The sequence below is a fragment of the Crocodylus siamensis genome, chromosome 1, assembly GCF_052110815.1.
Source record: "Crocodylus siamensis isolate JL-2025a chromosome 1, ASM5211081v1, whole genome shotgun sequence".
NCBI lineage: Eukaryota > Metazoa > Chordata > Crocodylia > Crocodylidae > Crocodylus > Crocodylus siamensis.
This window is the reverse complement of record NC_143395.1, coordinates 115,070,943-115,084,678: the sequence shown is the minus strand read 5'-3', so window position 1 is coordinate 115,084,678 and position 13,736 is coordinate 115,070,943. Positions and strand designations below refer to the sequence as shown.

Sequence of the window (13,736 nt, the reverse complement as noted above, 5' to 3'; positions counted from 1 at the left end):
TAAAAAATTATCTAGAGCCTAGGCAGGGAATAAGGTTAGTGATTGCCCATTATGCACAAGACAGGGCTAGGATCAAATGTAACTGAATACTGAGAATAGCAGATAGAACTATTAACTGTTAGGGGACATAGTATGCCAAAATATAAGTTATTTCCATAAGGTGAGCAAACCCTTTGGTAGCTGCCTTTACCAGGTGACATATTTTCACTCTAAATAAGAAGTATAAAACCTGCTGATTAATTGTTAATATGTTAAATGTGTTTAGTGATTAAAAATAACAATATTAACAGATTCAGGATACCAAGAGTTAAAACAATATAGGACAAATACTCAGAGTTCAATCATTCAAACAAATTATTTTGCCATTTTAGAAACAAAGGACACCTGTGCAACCTCAGGCCCCTGGCAGCTGGCCCAGAGGGGCAGATGCCTCTAACGGCCATGCAGTCCCCATCTGGGTCTGGCAAGGTGTGCAGCCTTAGGGCCACATGCTTTCACAGGTGGCAACAGGTAACAGCCAGGCAGCAGCCCCCACTGCCAGACTGCTGCAGTGAATATAGGGTACAGGGAACTCTCAGGAATGCTTCAGCAGTCCAGCTGGCACCAGGGGTAGTGTCCCCAGGTACCAATTGGCTGGGACCCAGAAACTCCTGAGAGTGAGTAGCCCTGAGCTACTTGCTAAGGCAGCTTTTTATACTGCTGGGGCCAGTACAGGTGCAGCCCCAGCCCCAGCCCCAGCCCCAGCCCCAGCCCCAGCCCCAGCCCCAGCCGCTATTGCAGCCCCAACAGGTGCAGCAATTCACAGGTGCTGGCCCCAGCCTCTAGCTCCCTGGCTACAGATCCAGAAGGAGCCAGGCAGAGTTATTTTGCCTCAAGGGGCACAATTGCTCCATACCAAAGTGCCTGTCTGGGCATGTGCACTGAGGCAAAAAGCCCTGGCTCAAATTTGCACCACTTCTATTTGAGCTGCTGCACACGCATGTGTTTGCATGTGTGGACAAACCCAATAAGTGCAGGATCAGTTTGTTTATATTCCTCAAGATTTCTCCTGGTTAAGTGAAATGTTGTTCAGATGGAAAATCAGTCTGATACTGCTTCAAGGAAATATGTTTTATGCCTCCCTCATAAAGAAGGAAATTGTAATAATACTCTGTTCCAGGACATGCAAGAATTCATAAATCTTGTGCAACCATGATCGACTTTATGATTCGGTGTCTGAATCTTTTCTACACTGTTAATGCTCCATATACAAGCAAAGCTGAGCCATGCCATTCTGTTCCTGTCCTTTATACTGTCAAGTCCTGTAAATTTTCCCTCTATGAACAGTAATTGATAATGGATTCTTTCAGTTGTCCCTTTTAGATGTTCTTGTAGCTGGCCAATTACACACCTGTCATAGTGGACATTTTTAATAAATTTCCCACATATAGATAACTCTGGAGATGGACAGAAGGCAGGGCAGAGCAACACCTTTTCCTAACTCATTCAGAAAGGCATGAATTTCCATAGGTTACAAACTACTTTGGTATATAACAAATTAGTCTGTAGCCTATGAAAGTTTATGTTTCTGAATGAGTTAGGAACCCTGAGCTTCCTTCTACCTAACTTCAGACTAACATGGCTTACTATCTCTCTTTGAAGGTAAATTCATCAAGTCCTTGACAAATCTTGACTTATTGTAAATCCGTTATATATATTGGTCCATATTGGATTGGCACTGATAAAAGGAAATTGACATTATTGGCAATCTGCTTTTTTGGCCAGTGTAGCTGATAATATCACTGATAAATGCCATGTGGATACATGCAGCTCCAACATGCATGTGGCCAGGAATACAGCCCAGCAGTGTGAAGCATAGCATCCGGCCGGTAAGTTGGGGGGGGGAAGGCATGTGGGGGAGGGAAAGGGCATGATGGGGACAGATCAAGGCCCCACAGTGAGAGAGGGAATGGGGCTGGGACAGGGGATGGCGCTGTCCAGCTGAGGCAGGGCATGGCATGGCATGAGCTGTACTGGGGAGGATGGGCAAGGGAGATGGCTTCTGCTGCTACACATACCTCTGGGGGAGGCATGGGGGGCATGTGCCCCTGGATTTGTGTATGGGGTGAGGGTGGGCTGCCTGCTGTGGGATCAGGGCCAGGGGCTACTCTGGCCTCTTCCTAGTGGGGGGGGGGCCTGGGCCGGGACTGTGTTTGGGGTAGGTGGGGAAGGTGGCAATAGTGCTAAGATGGGAGGCTATAGGATGGGCTAGAGCCACCCCAAAATTTTCTGTAGCCACCCCATAGCCCCCCCCCCAGTGCTGCCCACCCTGACCCAGACCCTGCCAGTAAGAAGCCAGTGCAGCCCCCAAGCCCACAGTGGGCCACCCACCCTCACCCTACACACAGATCCAGGGAGCACATGGCCCTGATGCTTCCCTTAGGGGTACAAGCAGTGGTGGGAGCCAACTCCTTTCTCCCTCCCACCCCCTGGATGAGGCTCTCTCTGCTCTGTCCTGCTTCCTGCCCTGGCTGGGTAGCACCTCCCTAGCCCCTGCCCCAGCTCCAGCCCCACTCCCTCCCTCACCGTGGGGGCCTCAATCTGCCCCCCTCCCATCCCTTCCCTGCACAGACTTACTAACTGGATGCTGCTCTCCAAGCTGCCAGGTTGCATTTTGGCCCCAGGGAATGCCCATGCACATGCGCTCTGGTGTACAGCTATTACCCCAGGTGGGGCAGGCGCTGCTGAGGCCAGGACCGGGTAATCCTGGCCGGCAGCTGAATTGTGGCTGCAGCTGGCCAGGCTCTGGTTTCAGGGGGTGCATGATGCTGCCACATGCACCAATCCACTTTTTCCTAGCATGGGTTTTTTGTAGCACCAAAATCTCCCAAAATTAATCTCCCACACCCCACACTGCTAATTAGCAGTACCAGGAATACCCGTATGTATGATATGTGTGGTGTGCAGTGCCATAGATGGGTCTGTGGTGCTGCATACTGCATCTGTGCACTTGTATAGGCATTCTGTTCCACTCTCATGTCCAATGCTGTGGTCAAAAAAATATTTAATATAATTCTCTGCTTTTATTTGCAACCAACCAGTCTTACTCTCTTTTCCCACCACATAGCCTTCTACTTTAAAAACTGCAAGTTTAATTACATTTGCTATTCTATTCTATTCCACTTTTTATCACATTCAGTTGCGAAATATCAGATCATCTATCCTTGACTGAACTTCTCTCAGGCTCTTTTTCATCATGGTAATGCTTCCAGAATAAATTTTCATTTAGGCTCTGACTTAGCTTTCCTAGCTCTTTCTCCATGCAATTCTTTAGATGTTTCGGTATGGCTTCTCATCGCTCAAGAATTTAAGTATGTGCTCACTGTTGCAAACAAATCTGGTATGTGTTGTTTCCACTGATAAAAACTTAAGAACCTAAGACTAGCCATTTACTGGGTCAAACCATAGGTTCATCTTGCTCAGGATCCTGTGTCACACAGTGGCAGAGAATAGATGTTCAAAGGGAGAGTGAACTAGGTATGACCAGGGTTTTTTCCACTGTCCCTTCTCACTTGCAGTCACCAGTGTTTAAGGTTTAGGAAATTCTGATTCAGAATCCCTAACTCCCATGCTCAATAGCTACTGATGGCCCTTTCCTCCAAGAATTTGCCCAGTCCCTTTTTGAAGCTAGCTAAACTTCCAGCTTCTACATCTTGTGACAGAGCTCCACATACAATTACATGCTGTGTTACAAAACTTCCTTTTGTTAAACTTACTACCTTCTAGTTTCATTTTGTGACCTCTGGTTCTTGTACTGAGAGAGAAAATAATAAATCCCTATGTACTTTCACCTCACCATTTATTGTATTATGTTGTAAACCCTGATCATTTTCCCCCTAAAGTATCTTTTCTAAACTGTACAGGCCTAGCCTCGTTAGTCTCTCCTCACATGGAAGTCCCTTCACACCACTAATCATCCTTATTGTCCTTCTCTGTACCTTCTCTAGTTCTTCTGAGGTGTGTGCACCAGAACTGGGCAAATCCATAGATGCACTATAGATTTTATGAAGGGACATAATGATACTTTCTCTTTGGTTTACAATCCCCTTCTAATAAACTCTGGCTGAAGTTTACCTCCATCTTGGATCACTCCTACAAAGTGATTTCACTGTCCTCTAAACTGTGCTGCATACAGAACAAAGTCCCTCATGTGTTGTATAGCATGAGTTTTCATTCCTTTCTGAAGTAGGCTAGGAACAAAGCTGTACTCTGATTCCATCAGAGTACAACCTGAATCAGTCTCCTCCCCCATTTTTTTGTATCTATCTTGTATCATACACCATCAACTATCATTCGATGCTTCTGCCTGTCTTTTTTATTGGTCTGGCAGTTTCTAAAATTTCTCAATTACTTGAGATTCTGCTTATGACCTTCCATATTTTAACATATTACAGAGGGCTAGAAATCTTTCTGGGAGAGGGAGCACACAGGTATTTAGCCTGCAGCTGCCCTATCTCCCCTACTGTCTGCACCTCCCCAAGACTGGGAAGAGTTGCTGATCCCTGACTGGTCTGCAAGAGCAGAGCAGTTGAAGCAGCAGGGCAAAGTCCCCTGCCTCTTCCCCAGACTGGGCAGTGACTCATTTGGGGAAACGGCTTTGGTGTCTGGTCCAGTCCCCTCCTGGACTGGTCGGTGGGGGGAGCAGGGAGAGCATGGAGCAGTGGGACAATGCCCCTGCCCTTACCCAGATATCAACCTGGAAGAGCTTTCTCCTGGAGGGGGCATATATTCTCTGGGAGAAATTATATGAATACTTGTATGCTCCTAGTTTCTACTAGAAAAACAGTGATTCTTTTGTTAGAAATGAAGCTTGTGTTTGAATACCAGACACAGGTTTTTTCTTCTGTGCTTCTGTAGAAGTGGTGATCCATTCACACTTCTACAACTATTAAACTGAAGCACAGGATGAAATATTTTCTTGATGCAACTTTTACAGGTTTAATTGCTTTATTCCATTCACAGTGAATATAAATCAGATGTCAAACTAGGAAGCTCTATACCAGGTATTGATAACAAACAGCTTTGAAAAATCAGGTTAGATTTATATATATGAAAGTGATTTAAATGAACAATTTTAATAACAATTTAAGTAATCAAACAGGAAATCGTTATTTAAATAACTGATTTTATTTTGTGTCTGTACTTCTTAGTTGTTTGTCTAAAAAGAAGATTGATTCACATTGATTAATAACCACTAAAATGTGCTGATTTACAGCTAACAAAGGCTTTATACTGGATTTGGTACATATGTTTGCTAACCAGGATGATGCCCTATACCTACACATATTTATTTCAGCAATTAAATTACCCTATGGTGCTCAAACTTCTGCACCCAGTGAGCCAGGTTCTGTGGGTCAGTAGGGGGGGTTGGTCCATGGGTGAAATCTCTGCGCCAGATCTGGCCACAGGGTGACCTCATGTGCTGGCTGAAATGTGTGTACCAGATTCAGCTGCGGAGGAACCCTGCATGTTGGCAATTAATGTTGCTACCGTTTCCCTGTGACACAGCCCTGCAGGCCAGATTTGGTCTGGAAGTTAGATCTCGAGCACTACTGATTTAGCCAAATATACTTTTATTCAGATACCTAATTTTTTTTACATACTTAAGTTGGTATACATTGAATGACATTTCTTACTCACTGTATAATGATCTTTTTTTCCTTTTTTTTTGCTTTTAAAGCTGAATTTTGAAGGAAAATGGATTTTCATTGCAAGCGGATAATAATTATAATTATTAATATTGTCGCTCAGTGGCGACAATTTGACTTGCACCATGGCCAGAAGGGACCTGGGGTTGTGATCAACCATCAGGTAAACACGAGCTGGCAGTGCAATGTTGTTGCCAGCAGGGCAAACAACACGTGGGCATGCATTAACCATTGGATCTCATGCAAAACTAAGGAAATGATACTCCCACTGTACTCTGCACTGGTGAGACCACAGCTGCAGTCCTGTGTCCAATTCTGGGCACCGCACTTCAACAAGATGTGGAAAAACTTGAGAGGGTCCAGGGAAGAGCCACCCATATGATGAGGAACTTGCAAGACAAGCCATACAGGGAGAGGCTGAGGGACTTGGGCCTCTTCAGCCTACAGAAGAGAAGGCTGAGAGGGGACTTGGTAGTGTAACTGTCTTATAGTTTTTAGCAAAGACTTTATATTATTTTCTCTTTTTTTTGTGTAACTGCCGCGCGGCACTCTCACATTTATGTAACCTTGAAGTAGACTGTTAATCAAAATGAACGCTTTGTACTTCTCTCCACTGGCATTAAGCTACACATGCGCATTCTGTAAATTTCATTTCTTATCTAAATGTGTCATTTCTGCAGAAATGAAACTTATGTAGAAAATCTGCCTAGCAATAATTATGTAAAAGAAAATTATCCTATCTGTATACTATAGTTAGTGTCATAGAGGCAGTCCAACAAACATTTATAAAAGAGGCAAAAAGCAGGAAGCAGCAGAGACGACAACTGGAAAACTCTGTGGGCCTGATCACCCCGCAGACCGGTTCTCAGCCTCCCCGCCTGGGCGTATCCCAGCGAAGATAAAGGCCTCAGAAATCCGACAACTGACAACGATTCACTGTGTTACAGTATTGCTTTGTGTTTCCCAATTATGAGCCGTTGACCAGTTCTGGGACTTAAGGAGCCGGCAGCCGCACCTAGCTTTGGACTTGTTCCACTGTTGGAACGCAAGGGCTGGCTCTGGAACCTCGTGAACCAACGGACACCCTATAGAGTATCCCATTCATGAGCTGTTGACCAGTTCTGGGACTACGGAGTCGGCAGCTGCTGGCTCTGGAACCCCGTGAACCAACAGACCCCTTTAGTATCCAGCATACTGTAACTGAAGAAACATCGGAGACTCCGCTTCTCGACTGCCTCTCATCGTAGCTTAGACAGCATATCTACGCTCGCTATACTTGTATTTACTGCAACTTCGTTCCAACCGGCCTCCCCTCTTACTTGTAAGAGGGTGAGGCCAGGTGAGTGAATAAATCTTTTTATTTTACTCTATATCTACTCCGTAATAACTTTTATAACTAACATTCCATATCAATGAGCCGTTGACCAGTTCTGGGACTTAAGGAGTCGGCAGCCGCACCTAGCTTTGGACTTGTTCCACTGTTGGAACGCAAGGGCTGGCTCTGGAACCTTGTGAACCAACGGACACCCTATAGATTAAGAGACACTAACTACTTACTCTAAGTCGTCTACTTATGCCAACTCGGCGAACCTCGAGGGCGGCTAAGAGCTACCTCAATTCCGCCCCACAAGCCGCGTGCTCGCACAACTCCGCAAAGCCCGCGGCTCCCCTAAGCGGTGCCGGAGCCGCTAGCCCGGCATTTCGCCACAGGTAGTAGCTTACTGCTACATCAGGGGAATACATCAAGTACTCGGTGAACAGCTGTTCACCAGGGCACCCCAGGGAAGACCAGGAACAATGGATACAAACTCCCGGAAGGTCATTTCAGGCTTAATACCAGGAAAAACCTATTCACAGTCAGGGTGTCCAGACTGTGGAATAAACTTCCTCCAGTGGTAGTGCAGTCCCCTACCCTGGAAATCTTCAAAAGGAGACTGGACAGTCACCTCACTGTGGTCACTTGACCCCAGTTGTCCTTATCTGCCAAGTGAAGGGGACTGGACCCGATGATCTACAAGGTCCCTTAGAGCCCCTAACAATTTATGAATCTATGATTATCAACAATAATAAATGTCTGTTAAATATCTGTTAAATGTGCTGAATGCATAAGGAAAAATAAAAAGACTAATATGTTTTTCATTTAAGGCTTCTTTTCTGTAGTTAATGAACAGATTTTTCCTGTTTCAAGAGTTTAGAGACAAGAATTACCCTCTCACACCAGTCTTGATTCTGCAGTTGAAAGGTTACAATTAGATTTTTTACTTTTTCTTCCCCTAATTCTTCTCTCACCTTTGGATAAATAAAACACTGAACAGAATAAGCTGAATTATTTCAAATGAAAAAAAATATTCTGCAATTGCAGATCAGGATACTGCTGAAATGCTATATTAGTACAATAACAGCCTCAGGTTCCAAAGCAACTTCAGCAAGTTCAGAGGTTTAATGTTTTTAAAAAGACCTGAGTACCATCTATGAACCAAGTATTTTTAATATAAATGGTGTTTAATAAATCATGGTGAGCTGCCTTACTATGGGTTATACAAATCAAAAAATAATTTTAAATAGGTTTATTTTGAACAAGAAAAACATATTTAAATAAAAATACCAAAAAACCCCAAAGCACAGGTTAATATCTATCTTGTGCATAACAACTGATTCTAAGTGGTAATTAAACTCTAATTTTAGCTATATGAGATTTATAACTTACTTTCAACAAAGGACTGAAGAGAGCTCCGAGTCTCTGTAAGGGTCCGTGCGGAATGAGGGGCTGATTTATTTTTTTCTTTTTCACCATCTTTACTTTTCTTTTTTAAAATATCTTTTATTTCTGACTTTTCTATCAAAATAAAATAAAAAGATTACATATTTTCTATGAACTAGCTTTTAATCATGCATCCTCACTCTGTACATTTTAGTTATTTGCAGTATTTAAAGTAATAGGACTTCAAGTAGTTTTTATTTTTTTTAAATAAATGAAGAGACAAATAAGTCTTGCTCCAGTCTGAAAGTGGAAGTAAAGATGAAAGATATAGTAAAAAAGAAATCTATGTTTTCACAACATAAAAAAGATTTTGTTATTATTTTTACAATGCAAGAAATCTATATAAAATCAGTTAAGATGAGGAACTGGAGTTATCTCTGTGGAGCCAAGAAAGGCAAAGATGGGAAACAGACCACTTTAATTCTGATACTTCCTAGTTTTTGGGTGCTTGTCTTTGCAGCCTTAATAGTGTTATTTTAATTGGTTGTGTGAGTTTGTGTCTCTATATGTATGGGACTTGTTATAGCTTACATTGGGCCGCAAAAATGCTGATTAGTCTTAGTGCTAGCTCAAGTTTGGACCAGTCACATGTTCAGGCCAGAAGAAACCTGGAGGACTGAAAGGTAACACTTTCCACCCACTCCAGGCTTTACCCCTGCCCACTGTCCCCAGAAAACTCCCATCATTCCCCCCTGGCCCTGGAGCTTTTCCCCCTGTCCCCATGTACTTGTGGTTGCCCATACTGTCTGTCCCAGGGGACCAGGCTTGGAAGAGTTAGTCTACCTACCTGGCCCCCAATGCCACTAGGCTGCTGCTCATCTCCAGGCTAAGCATGGCCCAGAGATCAGCAGCAGCAGCAGTGGCCAGGTAGACACTTTGCCTGCCTGCTCTCCCATGGTAGACAGCATGGAAAGCCACAAATAAGCACGAGGGGAGAGGGGGAGGGAGGGGAGAGGAGGAGGGGAGAGGAGGAGGGGAAAGGGGGAGTTGCTGAGGCAGCAGTGAGCAGGCATCAGGGGGGAGGGGAGGAGAAGGGAGGGGAGGGGAGGGGATGGGGTGGGAAGAAGTAGACTCAATCCAAGCCAGCAGGAGGAGGTGGGATAGGTGAAGTGTTTACACTAAGATGTAGCCTGGAATTACTACACATTGGTAGTAACATGATCTTGGTAGCATGGATTAGGGATAATCCTGCTCTGGAGTGGCATAACTGAGCTGCATAATTACTGTGTAACAAGGCCCTATAACTTCCTAGGCTCCTTAAAAAACAGACTAGAAAAAAATAGTCAGGTAGCAGTGATGGAAGCTCAGTCTCCCTTCCCCACCTTCTGTTTCAGTTCTCTCCATATCCTACTGCTAATTCCCAGCCAAAGTTCCCAGTGTCCCACCCCAGCCTCAAGTCCCAACCCAGCTAGGCTTCCAGTCTCCCCCAATCTACTGAACTCAGCCTCAGACCTTCTGCTCCGGTCTATTTTATAATCTATCCGCATTTAGATCAGGTGACTTCTCCCTCTAATATACCTCACCCCAGCAGGAGAGTGACTGAGACACCGGCTCTTTTGAGTTTAGGTGCCTTGGACCCAGAACTGGCACAGCTCCCTTTTTCCTTTCCTTTCTTAATCAAGGGTGCCAGGTCTGTCACTGCTTAGAAATTCCTCCTTAGTCTTAGATTAGACTATATCCAGCGTAAACAGAATTTTCAGGCAATACAGTAGGTAAAAATCTCAGAAGTCTTCACTGTGCAAATGCAAACTACCATTTTTCAGTTTTTGAAAATGGGAAAGTTTGGATGTATTTTCAAGGTGACAGTGAAAAACAAGTTCCTGACCAAACAGATAACAGGTTAAGCCCCTATTCCAAAAATGGGGGTGAAAGTGCTTTCAAAGCAAGCCACATTAAGTGTGTTAATATAAGCAAAATATATTTTTTTCTCATCATGTTCTCTGACTAAACTATTTTTGTTGAAAATTATCAAAAATGTTCAACTGTAGGAAGATATCTGGTATAGATATTTTTACCCTAATTGATTAAAACTTAGCAGAGTTATAAGCATTTGAAAAAAAGGTCTTGTAGCACTAGGCAGCCTCGAAAGGGCATGCAGTTATCAGCTTTGCCTGTAACAACAAAACAGAAAGGGATCATAATCTCAATTTCTATTTCTGTTATTGATCTACAAAGTTGTGACTACAGAAAAATATCCATTTTAAGTATCAAAAATCTAAAAACTAAGCCCTTGATTAAGGTGGTGAGATTCTAATCTTCACACCATCGTAAGATATAAACTAAAAAATCTTGTTCTTTTTTTCTTATAAGGAAACAAGAATCTGTTTGAAAAACTTCAGAGAAACATTAAATTTAGTTTTCAGAGCAACCTGTAAGTAATCATTTCTTTTTAACACTTGTAATGAAATACATATTCCTACTAAGTACTTTTTGATCAGAATTATATTACCATAGGAAAAACTGCAACTGATCCACTCGTTATCTTTCTACAAAGAACAACATTTTGTTCACTTGTTATCTTTCTACAAAGAATGGACATTTTAAGAGAAATGTCCATGCAGCAAAATGGAACACAGCATTCTTCCATAAAATGAATTAAAGAAAGGAAAAATTTCCTTTCTTTAGGAAGTGTTGAGCCCTACTTCCACTGAGATCAGGAATTCAAACCACATTTTCCCCAGTTTATAAAGGTATGACAGAACGTCATACAGTGACTTCAGTGGAAGCAAACTTGGGTCTACAGTAGTACGCAGTGCAATAAGAGTGATAAATCTGAACATTGATCATTATGTCATCTTTGTCTGTCTTCAGACTTTACAGTTTCTACAGGTTCCTACCTTTGCCAATTTTCTCCACTTTTTCAGGCTTCTCCAACTGCTTACTGGATGTGGAAGTTTCATTTTTTATCTCAGGACCTTTGGTCTCTTTAGCTTTTGTATCTGACAAAGGAGTTTTGAATTCAGGGATGGTCTCATTTGGTAGCTTAAATTCTGGTACTACATCTTTTAAAAAGATCCAAACCTTATCCAAATATCCAGACCTTAAACAAAAAACAGATGCACATTTCAATGTCACTTATTTTTAACAGAATTCTAGTCTTGATTTTTATTCAGTGATTATTATGGTCCAACTGAGTCAAAGTCTTTAGAAATATTTATGTATTATAAAAGCTTACACTTTTTAATGTTTTATATGACATTATTAGAAACAACTAACAAGAGTCAGCAAAAGTAGGCAAAACTGGGCATTTTAGTTATCAGCAATGTTGGCAGTGGTATATTTAAGAAACAATATTGTGACAATACTGGTACTTTAATAGAGTACCGGTATTTAATGATACATTATCAAGAATCAATGAGGAAGAACCTTGGATAGTTCATTTTGCAACAGCAAAATATTCATGTGTAGTTTTAAACTACAATATATAATGCTTTAAAACTACATAAAGCTCCCCTCCAGAAGTAGTTCCAGAATCCTCATAACTTAAATACCTGCAACAGCCTCCCCAGAGATTCCAACATGGACCAAAACCTCTTCAGTAAAATGGTAGCTCTTGTGTTGGCTCTCTAGATAGGTGTGAAACAGCACCTTTCAGCTTCAGCTTCCACTTAAATATTTCCAATGGAACGGTGTTTCATTTTATTTCATTTTGAAAGCACTGTTCCATTACGTTTTGTCGAAAACTGTTTCACTGTTTCTGCGTTTCGCCCATAGGCCATCATGGGGAAGCATGAAACTGCCTATAACATTGTCATTTCTAACCTGATTTGGACAAAACTTGTAGGGATGGTAGGGCCTTCTGAGGGCACGAAGCCTGCCAAGTTTCAAGGAGATAGGTGCAGAGGTTTCTGGGAAACTGCACCTCAAGGTGCTGACAAGCAAAACTGTAACTTGCTGGCAGCAGCAGCCTTGTATCATCCAACAGGCAGATCTGGGGGCCCGAACCCCGGGGGAGGGATGCAGGGTTGAACCCAACTCCTCCCCGTGGTGTGGCCCCTAGTTAGTCTGCCGGATGACAGGAGGCTGCTGCTGCTGCCTGGGACTGGCACTGGGCGCAGCCCACACCCAGCACCAGGAAGATTGGTGCTGCCGCCAGTCCCAGGCAGCAGGAGCAGCCTCCTGTCATCCGGCCGGCAGATCGGGGCCCACAACCCCAGGAGGAGCCCAGCACAGCCCTCCCAGAGTGCCCTTGTTTCATTTCATAGCTGTTTTGAAGGCTGTTGTTTGGTTTCAATTTCACTGTTTCAAGCTCGAAACGCATCAAGACACCTTCAAAACAAAACGCCCGGCAAAATTTTGTACAGCTCTACTAGAGAGGCTTCTTGAGCTCAGAAACAGAACAGAAACTGATCAAAGGACATAGGGAAAACATAAGTGAAAACGCTCCATGGAAACAGCTGAAAAATCTGGGGATATGAGTTGAAGAGTTGGTTTGACAATAAGCTATATCTAATTCCATACTGTTACTATCAACATTTTCTTATACTCACACTTTTCGATTTGGTAAAAAAAAAAACGGGGTAGATTTGCAAACAGTACTTTTTATTGCTGCACTGGGAGGTGGAGTACAACTGACAAAATTAGGTAAGCTTGATGTCTACAGACACATTATATGTAAATGATCTAAACTGTGAGCACAAGCGAGTGTCGGCACAGAAAAATGACAGTTGTAGAAGTGACCTCAATAAGCTTCTATTCATAAGGCAAACACACACACACACACAAGTCTTATAAGTGAAGGTCAGGATTACTATTTGGTTGGAAATAAAAGTACTTGAGTTGCACCACCCTGGAAATGTGAAAACAGTATAAAAAATATCAGTTGAACTAAACTTGCTCACTCCCAGTTACACATAGGACTTAATGCATTTTCTGGATGAATTCATATATAGAAACTATGCATATTAAAATAAACTAGACATAAAGGGGTGTTTCAGAAACTAATGGCAAAATGGCTGCTCATGCCATATGTCTGCAGCAAGTGGGAAACTACATAACAGCTTGGAACACCAGTGGCATTGTTAAATGTACCCATCATTTACAACTATATACAGAAGTAATATGGCCCAGTAAATAATCACTGCATACAAAATAGTTTTAGTTCAAAATTGTCATTAGTTTCTGAAACCGCCTTGTATCTAATCAATGGAATTGCTTTGATTATTGAGTTCAATGACAATTACAGGTGTAATTACTTGGGAGGAAAAAAAATCAGCAGCATCCCCTGTGGTAACAGATTCACAAGCACCTAGGCCTTACAGATAAAAACAGAATAAAATTCTTAAAGA

General features: G+C 42.7%; 1 protein-coding gene across 1 annotated transcript in view; it reads right to left on the bottom strand.

Annotated features, from left to right (window-relative positions):
- Nucleotides 1–13,736, bottom strand: part of ADGB (androglobin) — a 279,220-nt gene that overhangs the window by 194,182 nt on the left and 71,302 nt on the right. Inside the window, exons 9-10 of the mRNA XM_090041017.1 lie at nt 11,286–11,488; nt 8,395–8,523 (exon numbers count right to left, since the gene is read on the bottom strand). Of these exons, the coding sequence (XP_089897143.1) occupies nt 8,395–8,523; nt 11,286–11,488 (332 nt within the window). The remainder of the gene's footprint in view (nt 1–8,394; nt 8,524–11,285; nt 11,489–13,736) is intronic.